Source organism: Crotalus tigris, unplaced genomic scaffold (genome assembly GCF_016545835.1).
Source record: "Crotalus tigris isolate CLP2741 ecotype Arizona unplaced genomic scaffold, ASM1654583v1 scf7180000018541.849907, whole genome shotgun sequence".
In the NCBI taxonomy this organism is placed as follows: domain Eukaryota; kingdom Metazoa; phylum Chordata; class Lepidosauria; order Squamata; family Viperidae; genus Crotalus; species Crotalus tigris.
This window is the reverse complement of record NW_024097065.1, coordinates 178,248-193,517: the sequence shown is the minus strand read 5'-3', so window position 1 is coordinate 193,517 and position 15,270 is coordinate 178,248. Positions and strand designations below refer to the sequence as shown.

Below are 15,270 nucleotides of genomic sequence, written 5' to 3'. Positions count from 1 at the left end.
TGGAATGTCTGTGCAGGCGTCAGCAGCAAAAGAGAGACAATCGCTATAAATCAGGGGTCTTCAAACTTGGCTCTTTTATGACTTGTGGACTTCAACTCCCAGAATTCCTCAGCCAGGCACGCTGGCTGAGGAATTCTGGGAGTTGATGTCCACAAGTCATAAAAGGGCCAAGTTTGAAGACTCCTGCTATAAATATATAAAGGTTGCCTTGACCACCTACAAAAGTGGCAGTTGGACATTTTCAGGAAAAGCTTTAAAATGTCGTTATACATTTGGGGGAGGGGGGTTAAGAAAAAGGATGATATACTTTATCCGAGGATAAATTTATAGTACCTCCAGGCTACAGTTGCCTTTAAAACTCAGACACACAAATTGAAGTGGACCTGATAACAACTTGATTCAAGAATTTGGGAAAAAGTCATTAACTTTTCAAAGTAGCTTTTGAATCACATATACTTTCGCCCCTCCTCCCCATGAATCATAAGCAAAAAGTGTTTAAGGGTCAAGTGTTTATATACATTTATATGATACATTTGATATATGCAATGGATCAGAAAGCAACTAATTGAATAATAAAATACATTAATTAGAGATAAGAACTGAACAGTTCAAAACATTGGTTCAAGATAACATTACACAAGGTGCAAATTTATGGATTACTCTACATGACTGCTTTTTCCAAAATAGTTTGTTTCTTTCATAATACTTGCGAGTGCATTCAAGGACTAATATGCTTTCTATTGTTTAGTTTCCAAAGAGGTTAAGTTCTTGCACTTAAAAAAAAAGTAATGAAATGGCTTTGGCTAAAAGGAAAATGGGTATCTTGAACTTCTAAATGACACATGGATGTCATGCTAAAGCTACTTTCACCTTTATTAAAAAGCTAATAATGAAATCTAAAATTCCAGGTAACACTATTATGGATGAGAAGTAATTTTATTTATGCGGGAAGTTCAAAAGTCATCATTTTAAGATGCATGATATTATAAATTTCAGTACTGTTTATTTGTGCAACTGAACAAATTGATGTATCATATTTTTAAAAATGATGTGTTAATTTTTTATATTAAATCATTCTATACTTTCTAAATACAGAAAGCAAGTTTTAGAATAATTGAATGCTTATACCCTTATTTGAATACCACTCATTTCTTCCTACGTATAAGTATAGTACAATAACAGACAAATTGCATCTTAATAAATAAACCATAAAACCTTTGGATACCCTGCCCCATCTATAATCAGGCAGCAATCTAAAACATCTAAATAAACCATCTAAAGCAGGGATGTCAAACTTGCAATGTCACATGACGTATCGTGATTTTTTTCCTCATTGCCGGAGGTGGTGGGTGCAGTTTTGGCATAATGCATCTGGCTCGCAGTTAGACACCCCTGAACTAAAGCATCTAAATAAATAATCAAATGGCTACTCAGGGTCCTCACTTAAGCAGTTCAGCTATCTCTAATCATAAATTAAATGCCCACCAAGGCAAAATGGTGTTCAACCCTTCCTGGAAAGCTGTAACAGCATAGCAAAGCAAACGTCTGGTGATGCAACACTCCAAAATGTCAGGTCTACTCCTGAGAAGGCCTGCATTTGGGCCTACAACTCAGTCTATTATTCATAATATCCACTCATATCTTGAATATCTAGATCACGGATGTCAAACTCGTCACGTGACATGTCGCAACATATTGCGACTCTTTTTGCATTGCCAGCAATGGGGTGGGCGCGGCTTTGGTATGATAAAACCAGCCTGCAGGCCGGCAGTTTGACACCCTGACCTAGATGGATTGGAGAAGGTAACCAGTAATCTGGTGCCACAACATGGAGATCTTTATATAGGTTAAAACCATTACTTTGAATTATATCCAGAAGCTTAACATAACTAGTACAGGGACTGTAGTATAGGTAGTCTTACAAGTCACTTAACAATCATTTGAAGTTATGACAGACCCCTGAAAGGTACTTACAACATGTTTCTAAAGTTCCAATGGCTAGCCTATGGTCATATAAACTAATCACATTTCATGCAATTGGCAACTGGCCCACATTTATGGCAATTTGCAGCATCCCATGGTTATGTAATTGATTTGTTTTTGCTGAAAACCAGCATTTACCTCTGCCCAATTGCAAATAATGAGTTTGCTTAATAATTGGATTCCCTTGATGACTGCAGCAAAAAAAAGATTGCAAAATCAAGTTAGTCACGTGAGGAGACTCCATTACTATGTTAAATTGAGGACAACCTATATATTTGCTATAATGCAATAATAGCATAGAGCCACAGTGATTTGACTGCTATAATCTGTACTAACTATAGTTTCAAAATGTTATAGTACTAAGTTCTTTTGATTGTAGTTAGCTCCCCAGTCATTGGAAATCAGGCAGCACACAAATTTAATAAATAATAATAATAATAATAATAATAATAATAATAGTTGTTGTTGTTGTTGTTGTTAAAAGTGAAATTTAGCATTGTGGAAAACCAGGAGGCTGTGAGTTCTAGCCTTCCCTTAGGCATGAAAGTTGGTTGGGTGACTTTGGGGCCACCTTTTCAGTCTAACACCTCACAGGATTATTGTGACGTGTTGGAAAGTAATTATTAGAAAATTAAACCAACTCCATTTTAGAAGTTAGTGCTTTCCTATTACAAAAAAGTGAAAGGGCCATGTAGGCAGATAAGGAATAAATTAAAAGAAACCATTTTGCTTCTAGCAACAGAGATAAGATGTGCCAATTAGAGAATAAAAAAATCAGCCCATAAAACCAGCCGTATAGGGGAGATGGGTAGCATAAAAATATAATAAACCAATAAAATTAATATTTTTAATTAGGAACGTTAAACTTGAGAATTCTAGAATTAGGCATGCAAATTAGTTATTTGTACATGATTATAAAAGAATGCTGCAGACCATCCCAGACTGCATTCAGTGCTTGTATGTTGTATGTTTGTTTTGTGTTAGTAAACTTTTGATTATTTTAAAATTATTATTATTATTAATTATAGTATCTGGTGTTGATGGTGGGCAAGGAACAAGTCAAAGAAAAGTAGTTCATCCAACATGGAAAAAGGAAACAGGAGTATAAGGCATGTTCGCTGTCTTGAACTATATATAAAAAAGGTGGAATAAAAATATAACCACAGATTGTGACCAAGGACGTATTCAAATTTGCAGAAAAATGTTTAAGTATATATCACATACCGGTAGTTGAATTATTGCCTCCAAACTCAGGCACTTGCGAATTTAGTGTGAAGCTGATAAGAACTTTATCCCTGGTCTGAGAGAGAGAATTTTACCTTTGCTTATTTGCCCATTCAAAAATATGAATTACCAAGTAATTCAATTAAGGCAAAAAGCATTTATTAGGGGGAGAGATCAGATCTTTTTATAAAGTACAGAAACAAATATATTTAGTATATATGATACATCAGAAAGCAAATAATCAAACAATAAAAGACATGACTACTATGAAACTTGAACAATAGAAAACATTGATTCTGGATAACATTTCACAAGTGGCAAGTTTGTAAGTTACATTACTGTTTCCCAGCTGGATTTGTATCTTTCTTAAAACTTGCCACTGTATTCAAGGATTTTTTAGAATATGCTGCTGTTTAGTGCTAAAAAGAGAAGTCTTCATTTACTAAAAGAAAAGATCTTGGATAAAAAGTAAAAATAATGTTTTCCTTAAGTTAGAAAAGAGGCCTCCACTGCCATATTAAAAGGGCTAATATTATCTTTTTTTAAAGTTAATAATGAAACCTAAACTTTGAGGCAGCAGAATTAACTTGTTTAAAGAACGTGCAATTTAACCTGAGATCTCTATGCTTTTAGATTTTACTAAACGTATGCCAAATTATTCAACTGTTAGCCTTTTAACTATTTTTACATTCCCCTTTCTGCGCTTTCAAACTGCAGTAAGAAACCTAAGATTCTTGGAAATAAATGAATATAAGCGAGCGAAGGCAAGAAACTGGAGGAGCCTTCCAGTTCTCAACAGGTGAGCGCCTGCAAACAAACGCCAAACAAACGTCCAAAGTCAGAGAGCCAGCTCCAAAGTCAACTTTGGATTGAGAGAGAGAGAGAGAGAGAGAGAGAGAGACTGTGGTCGATAGTGATAATGATGACGACAACGACGAGGATGGATAGTAACGGCTGCCGCCAGGCTCCCTGCGCGCGCCTTTAGAATACTGGCAGCTGCCGAGGAGGCGGTTAGCTGTTTCTCCGCCATAAACGTTCGGGCCGTCACTTAGCCGGGCTGTCCCGTCCGGTTCCCTCTCGAGACCGCTCTAGCGCTCGCGGGAACGGTCGGCGCTACTCCTGCTCCCGGGGTGAGAGCAGAGTGCTGGTAAGCAGGCCTCGCTAAAAAAAGACAGGAAGAAGAAGAGGCCATCGACCAACAAAAAGGTGGAACGCCATGGCCCCCGAAGACAGAAGGGCCGAGGCCGCGCCAGAAAGGGGACCACGCATGCGCATGGAGCGCGTGTGGAGCGTATGGCCGCTAATCTGTGGCTGCGGCTGTTTCTACTACATGAGCTGTCCGAAGCTGCGAAAATATTTTTTGGGTTTAAGTGGTTATGAAGTATGGCCATTCTTCCTTACGAACTTAGCGCACTTTTATGAAGCCCCTCAGAGTGTCCGCGGTTTCTTATGGTTCCCAAAGAGCTCGCTTTCTCGCTCTTTTTTAACACCTATCAAAGTCTTTGGGAGAGGGGTTGACTGGAGGTGCCTTGAAGAGTTTCACAGACATCAAAGTCCAGTTCCCATTTCCTTCATTGTGCAGCCTCGTCCTAGGCCAGCCCAGCCACCCCACTATTTTTTTTTTATTTTTTTTTTGTGGACGAGATAGATGGGTAAGAAAATGGGAGAGGGTTTAGGTCAGGACTTAAGTACTGGGCATGGCATTAGTCATTAGTACACTTTGAGTAATCGCCCAGTTTCCCATTTTATATTTTGCGGCTGTTTATTTTCCAGCATGGCATCTCCCAAGTATTTTAACAAATGGAAACTAAGAGATTGATTGGTAAGCACCTCCAGCCAGCAAGATCTCTGTGCCTCTCTTCTCGTGGTAAGTGCCTCTATCACCTCAAGTATTTGTGTAGAAAACACAACATTAGAAGGGCACTCAGCATATTAATGAAGAACTAAGCCTATTACTTTATTTTACAGCAACCTTAGCCACAGTATCAACAGACTCTGGAAGCTTTCAGGCTGACTTTCCGTGCAGTGCGTCTGTCTTTTTACATAATGAAATTAGTTCAGTAAGTATTATTTCAGTAAAACAGCAACAACAAAAAACCCTCTTTTATTTGAACCTGACACTATAGATAAGCTAGATACTGGGATTTGTAACAATGTTTTGCTAGTTTAACAACCCAGTGTCACATAACCCATTACTTGAACTTGTTTTGAAATACCAGACTTTAAAATAATAAATGTGATTATCTTGAATTTTAAACTACTAGGATGAGAACTTTGATTCAGTCAGTGTCAGTGTCAGTCAGTCAATCAATCATTAAATTTATATAACCATCCATCTCAGCCAATGATTGGGTGGCTTACAACTGAAAAAACAATTACAATTAAAAATACTAAAAAAAATGAAAACAGTAAAAACATCTGGATTAAATATGCATAGGAGCAGAATTCTAGGCCAGTTAGCAATAAAGCCAGAAAATGGGGCTCTTAACACATTCAGCACCCTAGCATGGGAACATAGCCAGGTTTTTAGGGCCTTATGAAAGACTAATGGGCCATTCTGATATCCAGAGGGAGGATATTCCATAGAGCAGGGGCCTTTGCAGAAAAAACTCATCTTCTGATCCCCACCAGCCAATATTCTGTACTTCTGTACCTACCTCAAATAAAAAAACTGGTATAACCTTTCCCAATTAACAAATTCTATTAAAAAGGAAGTTTCTGTGAGCTAGAGCTAAATGATGTACGATTTAAATTGGTAAGAGGCAGGAAGAATGAAAGAAGACAGATTGGTTAGGCACATAAAGATTATATGTTGGACAGATTGCATGCCGTATGAGAGGATGTATATATGTGGTGTCCCAGCCATTGGAGATATTGTTCGTGCTCTTTTTTTTTACTTTCAACTACAGCAGTCAAACTCGCCATGTCACGTAAATGTCAGGACGTATCACGACTCTTTTTGCATTGCCAGCAATGGGGTGGGCGTGGTTTTGGTATGATGAAACCAGCCTGCGGGCCGGCAGTTTGACACCTCTGAACTACAGTATAGAACCCTTAGGCTTAGATGTTTAAATCCCTACTTGAAAGAACAACCCACTGGGATCTGAATTACAGATTATCCTATTCCCTCCTGGGCTCTAATTAATATATTGTGAGCAGAACTGCTAAGTTTATACTGTAGTTAAGGCATTCAAGCTAAGAACCCATATCAAAGAGATTGGGGTATCCTGCAAAGGTCATATACTTAACTGAATGTTGATTCTCTGTATCACATATTTATTTTATTATTGTATTTTTATCTATTTTACCTGAAATTAGCAAAAAGGTTAAATGGGGAAAAACTCAAAATAACTATCTTGGTTAGCAATGGAAATTTTGGCTCAATTGTGGTCATAAGTCAGGGTCTACCTGTATCTTGTCCTTTCAAAATGTAAATGGTACATAAAAACAGCATACAAGAAACTTCAATTTTGTGGTGGCTGATCTGACAGTTTTATAGTACTTTCTCATGTATGCCTGTGAAAATGTGATAAATTTGAATGAATCTTGTTTCTGTTTTCCTTCCATGCTGTATATAGTACATAATTTCCAACCTCATGGATCTGTATTGTAGTTAATATTTTGGTGTTATGGTGAAACAAGTTTAAAATGGAGTGAGGTCTATAATTGAAGTGTTTTGGTGGTGTTCTTCACTATTAAAATTACACGTGGTATACATTGTATTTGTGATTCTGTGTATAATATCTCTTGCATGAATTATTAAAAGTTCCTAGAACCTTGTAAAATAATATACAAAGCATGTATATTAGACATATATGCATATTAGAACATAATATGTATGTACACTTTATTTTAGATATGTAAATCTAATGGAATGCTGGTTTTAAATGACAATATGATTCCTAGTCTGTCAGTACAGCATAAAAATGAAGTCACAAAAGGTAAGTATTAAAATGTAAAAAATTATGAAGAAATACACAAAATATATTTCAGATTATATTCTAGCAATTTTCAATTTCAATTAAATATTTGAAATTTATCTGAGAGCTTAAATGAATTTGTATTCAAGAACTCATTTAGCATACCATGCTTACAGCAAAAGTAGTATTTATATTTCTGAAATTCAAGGGATAAGTCATATAATGATTGCACTTCAATCCAATCTCTTTATAACACTAGACGCTGAATTTTAAAACAGTATATAAATTACTATAACATTTAGTATAGAATGCATAATCATAATTCAAATGATAGTTATATAACCATTCAGAACCATATTTTGTTGTGTTTAGTAATAGGAATACAGATTTGCTAACTAAAATTCTTCTGTAAAATTGTTTGCAAAAAAGTCTAGCTACTGACTTTCATTAGAAGATGCCTGATTTATATATTCCTATCACTTTTCAGTAATAATTTTTTGTGTTGGCAGAAAGAATAACTTATAGCAGAGATTTCCTTCTGAAACTTTCAGGGGTTTCACTTGCCCAAAAGAAGCCAGAATTTCTTCCTGATCATCCTATTGTACTGGAAAAGCCGGTAAGTATTTGAATTTAAAACTGAATTTGTAGAAATAATTTAGCTGACATTTAAATTGGTAGTACAGATTTATTATATAGTAAAGTTGTAGCATAGGTATCCATTCTTAATCACGATGATGACAAAATGATGATGCAGATAATTTCTTAACAGATTAGTTATCTCTGGTAGTTTAGGAAAGAACCACATTTCTATCACAAATGGTAAATGCTGCTACTTACTCTATTACAGTATTTTATGAATAAATGGGAAGAAATCTAAATGTATTATGCAAATCTACTCCTTGACCTGCATACAAAATCTAAGCAAAGTGAATTTTGTATATTTCATGGTATTAAAAACAATTAACTTTTAGATATAAAAATAAACTATAAATGATTGAAATGAATGTAATGAGGCCATGGATGTCTGAAGGCTTTAGAATTAATACATAAAGTAACAGGTGTTCATGATGTTGCACAAAAGTATATGCCAAAATGAAACTAGAGACATTAGGTCCTTCCAAACTCTTTCTCACTGAAATATTGGAGATGGGTTTTATAGTGAAAGTAGAATTATATGTAATGCCTGTGTATATGTGAAAAGACAGACAAGGAAAAGTTTCAGTAGCATAACACAATTTTTTTCCTGTTATGTAATTACATGAATTTGTGTAAACCCAAGAATTTTTTTTCATATTTTTTCTATTGCATGAAGTATTATATGAACTGTTTAGATTGAGTTATTGCTTATAATTCCATAACTCTGCGATTATTCACACAGTGGTTATAAATACTGTACCTGTGATTAAAAATGCCTGTCTGCATACAGGTAATCTTGACTAATGACAGCAATAGGGCCTGGAATTCCCATTGCTAAGTGATGCAGTTCTAAGAGAGAGAATGCAGGAGTGCAGCAAGGATCAGAAAGATGTTTGAGAGTGTGTGAGGGTCAGAGAGGGTACACAAGCATACAGGTGAGGGAGGATGCATAGGGATGCATAAGTAGCCAGCATAGCATCGAGGGCATGGGGCTGGAGGAGAGTGTTTGGATGAGACAGACTTACCTCAGTGACTTGTGACCTTCCCTACCACCTTCCCCATTGACTTTTTGGGGATGCTAGCACAGAAGGTGGCAAATGGTGATCATGTGATTGTTGGGTGCTGCAGCCGATTATAAATGCGAACCAATTGCCAAGTGCCCAGCTCCTGATCACATGACAACAAGAGTGCTGGGGTGGCCAGAACTTTGAGAACTGGTCATAGCCATTTGTAACTTCAAATGGTCACTGAGCAAATGGTCATTGGTTATGGATTACCTATATATCTTTCCAGTGATAGTGGCTTCTGGGCTAATAGGCTGTCATCTAATTACCAAGTATCCTGACATTTCATCAGCAGTTGTGCCTGGCATTTTCTGAGGTGACACTGATCTGCTTTGTAGCACATTTCTCAGAACTCCTAATTAGACCATTGCCTATTACTTTGAAACATCACTATTAGATTGACACTGGCTATGAAAGCCTGCATCAGTATATTAGTATAGCTTTATTTATGAGAATTGAGAAGAGAATGTCTAAAATAACTTTAACCACATTGGGTATAAAAAGCAATTTGTGGAGGGTAAAGCTCTGAGAGTTGCCAGTATGGAATACTATTCTTCTGGATGCCCTGTTACACATTCTTTTATCCATACATATTGTTAGTATGCATTAATTCATTTTTTGTATATTTTTCATAGCTCTTTTATTTATTTATGTTAGAGATTGAGTTTTTAAATAGTTTTCAGTTTTATCTTGAATTATGACTCAATTTAATAAATGCTAACATGTTTCAAAGCTTCTTTAAATATGTAATGTTTTCTATTAACTAAATATGTGGGGCTTTTGTTTTGTAGAAAAATTATTGTTTATTACCTGCTACAAGCAATGATAGATCTTTCTGAAGATAAAGAATGCGTCTCTTTTCACCATTTAAAAAAAATTAAGGAAAAGTGATCTGTAATATCAATAGACTGAATTCAGATGTATCTTTTACAGTTGGTGTAATCATCAGTAAAGCTATATTCAAGCAAAAATGTATGTGAATCAACTTCAACTGTTGTCTGATTCTGAATTAGTATTATATTAAATTTTTTGTAGTGATAGATAAAGGAAACAATTGCTAAAGTGAAGTAGGATCATTATCACTTATCAAATAAGTTGCAGTAGATTTTACATCCTAATAAGTGTGAGGCTTATTCCTTATCATTTATTATAGCAAAATGCCAAGTGTTAGGAACATGCCATATGTTTAACTGCTATAAACTGCTCATGTTTAGTGGCTATTTGCATTTTGACTAGATGCCAACTCATATCATAAACTAAACTGAGTTGGGGAACATGGACACACACATAACTTCTGTTTCCATGCACCAATCTGCTTGCTAGATTGTAGAATCTTTTAACATCAATATGTACAAAAAATGGTATAAACACATGGAATCTTTGAGGATCTTCAAGACAAACATTTAAGTGGTAAGTAGCAAAACACAGCCATCAAAGATGTGGATTATCCCATATCCTTATGTCCCAACTTAATTAGTTGCATAGAGGCAATGCTTGTATGGGACTGTTTTTATATTACAAATCTTTGTATTTGTCTTTTTGTCAAATGTTTAAAACTTTCAATTCAGTTATTAGGGTTTAGGTGTTACCTCATTTTTGAAAGTATTTTTAAAATATTTTAAGTTATTGTGTTAGCTGTTAATAATTTGATCTCTACATCTGACATTTCCCCCTCCCTTTCCCAGATTTTGCTGTACTCGTTTTTCCACATTTTTTTCTAGCATTTTCCCACAACTGCAGAGTCTACTTTTTTTCAAATCAACCAAGTGTTGATCTATTTGGTTGTGATAGGAATTGATCAATTGATTTGCCACCAGAGCCTGATATCATGGGTTGACAGAGAGTAACTGGATCAAAGTCACCCAGCCAGCTTTCATGTTTAAGGCCGCACTAGAACTCACAGTCTTCTCGTTTCTAGCTGATGCTTACGTTTTGGAACTACTAGATCAAACTGGGTTTCACTTTCTTTTCTACATGATAGCATCTAAATAGTTAACAAGATTTTGAATTCAAAGATACATCTAGTCCTCTAGTACAATGGTCCTCCTAACCTAGAGGTAGGCAACCCAAAACACTCAAAGAGCCACTTGGACCCGTTTCCCACTAAAAATAAAACACCGGGAGCCGCAAAACCCTTTTGATATCTAAAATGAAGATAACACTGCATATATCCTTTTTTACCTTTATTATAGGTGTTTGTGTGTGTGTGTTTGTGTGTGTGTGTGTGTGTGTGTGTGTATACACACACATTAAAAATAAAAGTAAAAATATCACTCTTGGGAATATCCATACTATTAAAACAATGATCACCAAGAGAATGCTTTAAGAGAATAAAATTATATACACACACAGGTAAAAAAAAAGGATATATGCAGTGTTATCTTCATTTTAGATGTCAAAAGGGTCTCTCTCTCTCTGTCTCTCTCCCTCCCTCTCTATCTGCCCTTGGTCTGTCACTCCTCTTCCCCCACTCTCTTTCTTTCTCTCTCTCTTTCCTCTCTCTCTCTCTCTCTCTCTCTCTCTCTCTCTCTCCCTCCTCTCTCTCTCTCTTCCTCTCTCTCTCTCCCCCCCCCCATCTGCTGCTCACCTGGCAAGCTTCAAGCTGTTGTCCAACAAGCTCGAGGGCAAGCAACCTCATCTCTTTTATGACTCATGGACTTCAACTCCCAGAATTCCTGAGTCAGCCTAGCTGGGCTAGCTAGCTCTCTCCTGCAGAGACGCAGCAAAGGGAGGAGCTCCGCCCAGTAAGCTTTTCAGCTCCTCCGAGAACACTGTGAGTGCACTCTCTTTTTTACACACACACACTCTCTCTCTCTCTCTCTCTCTCTCTCTCTCTCTCTCTCTCTCTCTCTCTCTCTCTTTTACACACACACACAGAGAGAGAGAGAGAGAGAGAGAAGCAGGGAAGTGCAATTGCCTCTCTCTGTCTCTGTCTCTCTCTGCAAAGGCAGAGGAGACTGGGAGCCACAGGGGAAGGCTCAAAGAGCCGCATCCGGCTCCGGAGCCGCAGGTTGCCGACCTGTGTCCTAACCTAATAAAATACCATTGTATTTTGTTGCTTTCAAACTTTTCCAAATTCTGCAAATAGGTTACATTTATAATGTTTTTCTGGTGAACATTGAACCTTGTGTTACTGGTTATGACTGTAAATGTGGAATAGTATTTGTTTTTGTGAAGTTTATTTTTAGTTGCTGTGTACAGAGCAACTAAAGATATTTGCTTTCACATAGAGCAGCATTTGAAAGTTTACATACATATATATCTATCAGACTATTCCCTTTCAAAATAAAATGTTCTACATAATGTGAAAAAGGAGTAAACGCAATAAGCCTAAGAAAATTAAAACACAATAAGACAAAGAAATTAAAGGTATGTGATAAGAAAAACAGCCAATTCTAATTGACATCAATATCTTTCCATAGTTGTGTTTGCAAACTGTTTTTGTTTCATGCACTTCCATACACAGTAGTGTCTTCCTGCCTCCTTTTGAGGTTCTGACTTCGGTTCCATTTTCTTTATCAAACATAGTTATCTTGGTTTTTAATAGATTACTTTTCAGATCCACGATCCTTGTTGCATCATATAGTTTAACATTAATTGTAAATTATCCAAGTTTTCAGCCAAAAACATCATATCATCTCCATACAAGGATATATATTCATATTCTGTCTGATGTCAAGATATCTATTCCTTATAGATTTATTTATAAACATAATGAAACTTTTTCTCTGACTATAAATATAAAACAGTAAAAGCACTTCAGTTTCTTCACAGATCTTTTTCTCTACACATCTGACTAACATCACTGTACACCAATTTAGTAGACAGAGATAACAATGTCAAACATGATGGTAGAAATGAATTTTCAGAGAACTTTACAAAAGAGAAATGCACATAGTAAACACAAGCAACGCAATATTATATTTTAAAAAGAGAATCATGAAACTAAAATGAATTTGTAGCATTTCATAAAATATTAATCAACAAATTTTACAACTGGATTTTTTTTTTAAATGGAAGAATCTATCAATGAAAGAATAGTCATGATTTGCTAACCTCAGAGACTATGATTGTTCTCTGGACGCTGTTTAACGCAGAGCCTATTTTTAAGAAGTATGTACTTCTAGTTGTTCAGGTTGCACCAAGAAGCTGAAAAGGAAATACTCATGATTTAAAAAATCTCATGTCAGTAATTCCCAACAACATTTCAAAGTATTGCTTAGTTTAAAGTTTTAAAGCATGTAAACAGATGTTTCACATTATTTAGTTATACCAGAACAGATTAAAATATACTGACATATATAATGTAAGAAATAGTATTTACAGAGTAACTCTGTAGAGTGATATGGGCAGCATATACATTTAATAGATAAACAAATAAACATGAACCCTGCAAAATTCCTACAAGATTAAAATATTTTAAATGGCATGATATTAATATACCAATTTGACTAAGACACTTAAAAATTGTTGGGCTTTGGCAGTCTTTTTTATCTGATTATAGTAACACCTTAGCTTTAGAGTAAATTACTTGTAATCTGCATATAGGTTTATGTATATTATGTGTTGGTTTTACCCCCTCTCTTTGGTATGGGAGGGAGCTAATTAAAATTCATTCGTTAACTCAATAATTTAGTAAAATGCTGTATATTTAAAAATGTGTGCTTGAGTTTAAATGATTTTTAATGTGGGAATTAGGCTAATCCCATTAGAAAGGTACCATATCTGAAAGAACCCTTATAGATTAACTTTGCCACTTCTGATGGAAGAGATACATGAAGGAGGATATTTCTAGATCTTAAATGTTGTATGGATACAGAAAAATTTCTTCAACTTTTTTGCTTCTTTCTGGATCATCACCATCTGACCCATGAAAATGATCAATCAATTCCTTAAATTATATCTGGAGGCATCCATGCAGCAAATCAAACTTAAACGAATCAGCACATTTGAATTATAATTTCTACAACTGTATTCCCTATCAATAAATGGTTTTGAATTATTTTCACTGAATGGAGATTGATTGTACTCAGTGGCCAGTTCTAACTTTGAAATTTATAGAATCAGAGCAATAATTCATTTGTACAGAACAAATGTCAGAAGTCAAACAGAGACTGGCATCAACTAAGTTTATACAGTCCATGAAATATTAATATTTTTGTTCTAAAATCCATACAGGTAATCCTTCACTTAGGACCACTATTGGTCCTGGAATTTCCATCGCTAAGCAGTGCAGACGTAAAGCAAGATGTCATGTGACTTCATCACTTAGTGACCACAATCTGGCACTCCCCATTTCCATTGTAGGCCCAAGAGCTTGTTAAGGGGAAAGAGGCAGGGATCCCAGGTGCAGAGCATAGGAGTGCTATTGGGAGGCGGAGGCCTGCAAAGGCTGGTGAAGGCAGTGTGGTGTGAACTCAGGGAGGCCAGAAAAAGAACATGCTGCAGCTCATGGGCTTCCTGGCACTCCATGGCTCTGGGGCTGCAAAAAGCCCCTGAGCTGCAGCATGAAGCTCAGCTGCAACCTGTCCCAGCAGTGCACCACAAAGGGACTTCCATAAAGCTGCTGCAGCCCACAAAGCCTCAGTCTATCCTCATGACCCTTACTGACTTGGGACCCACTACCTCAGCTGTTCTTTACCATCTTTTCCCTCTTGTTGGTGACTGATTCAGGCACTGGATATGGCTGCAGCCCTGGGATGCCCGCTCCTGCAAAACTTCGCCCCTGGAAGGGCCTCCTGCAAAGCCTCCATCATGGAAGTATTGCCTTTGGAGGAGGTGCTTCCAACAACAGCTGCAGAGTGTGCCCTGAGCCTCTGGACCACCCCTATGCTCTGTAGATCCTCCAGTTCTGCCAGCACCCGAAACAGCTTCCATTTTTGCTGGGGAGATGCTGTTGGCTCTCCTGCATTGCTTGGCAAAGGAGAGCATCTTGCTGTTTCACTGCTTCCTTTGCAGCCAGGCCTGGCAAACTCTTAGGGCAGACAAGGCTTTGCTGTTTTGCTGTGCTCACTGTGCACATCCCAACGCTGCACCCTCCACCCAGTACCTGAATCCTGGTCCTGCAGCAAGAAGAAAATAGTAAACGTCAGCTGTGAGAGATGGCGGCAGCGGGGGGCAGCAGGGATATGTACTGCAGGGTACCCAAAAGGGCAGAAATGGGACTATAGATGGGGGAGAGTCCCTCTGGTTTTAAGTATGGGCGGGCCCAAATTTTGATCACATGACTGCAGGGAAGCTGGAATGGCTGCAACTACAGGGACTAATCAGTCGATTTTTTCATTGCTGTCATAACTTTGAATTACTGCTAAATGAATGGTTGTTATTGGAGGAACATTTACAACTTGGCATTATGTGTGCAGCTAAGCTAAGCTACTATGTCTTGTTTACTGTTTGCAAAAACAAAGCAAAACAAAACAAAGTTATGACTAACTTTGGAATTG

General features: G+C 36.8%; 2 protein-coding genes across 5 annotated transcripts in view; one reads left to right on the top strand and one right to left on the bottom strand.

The window, feature by feature from the left end:
- Positions 1–3,431: 3,431 nt before the first annotated feature.
- On the top strand, positions 3,432–10,998 carry CUNH8orf88 (chromosome unknown C8orf88 homolog). 3 transcript variants are annotated; one of them, XM_039353950.1, is made up of 6 exons: positions 3,432–4,354; positions 4,981–5,074; positions 5,176–5,267; positions 7,064–7,148; positions 7,679–7,743; positions 9,619–10,998. In XM_039353950.1, the coding sequence occupies exons 2-6, from the start codon at positions 5,008–5,010 to the stop codon at positions 9,664–9,666; spliced, it is 357 nt and encodes a 118-aa protein (XP_039209884.1). In that variant the 5' UTR covers positions 3,432–4,354; positions 4,981–5,007; the 3' UTR covers positions 9,667–10,998. The 3 variants fall into 3 exon arrangements, with proteins under 3 accessions (XP_039209884.1, XP_039209883.1, XP_039209881.1); XM_039353949.1 differs by having other exon boundaries at positions 3,440–4,337; positions 7,637–7,743; XM_039353947.1 differs by having other exon boundaries at positions 3,823–4,354; positions 7,637–7,743.
- Positions 10,999–11,740: 742 nt separating this feature from the next.
- NECAB1 (N-terminal EF-hand calcium binding protein 1) overlaps positions 11,741–15,270 on the bottom strand; it is a 35,804-nt gene continuing 32,274 nt past the window's right edge. For both annotated transcript variants that reach the window (XM_039353945.1, XM_039353946.1), the window contains one exon: positions 11,741–12,976. In XM_039353945.1, coding sequence (XP_039209879.1) covers positions 12,951–12,976 — 26 coding nt within the window. In that variant the 3' untranslated portion in view covers positions 11,741–12,950. The remainder of the gene's footprint in view (positions 12,977–15,270) is intronic.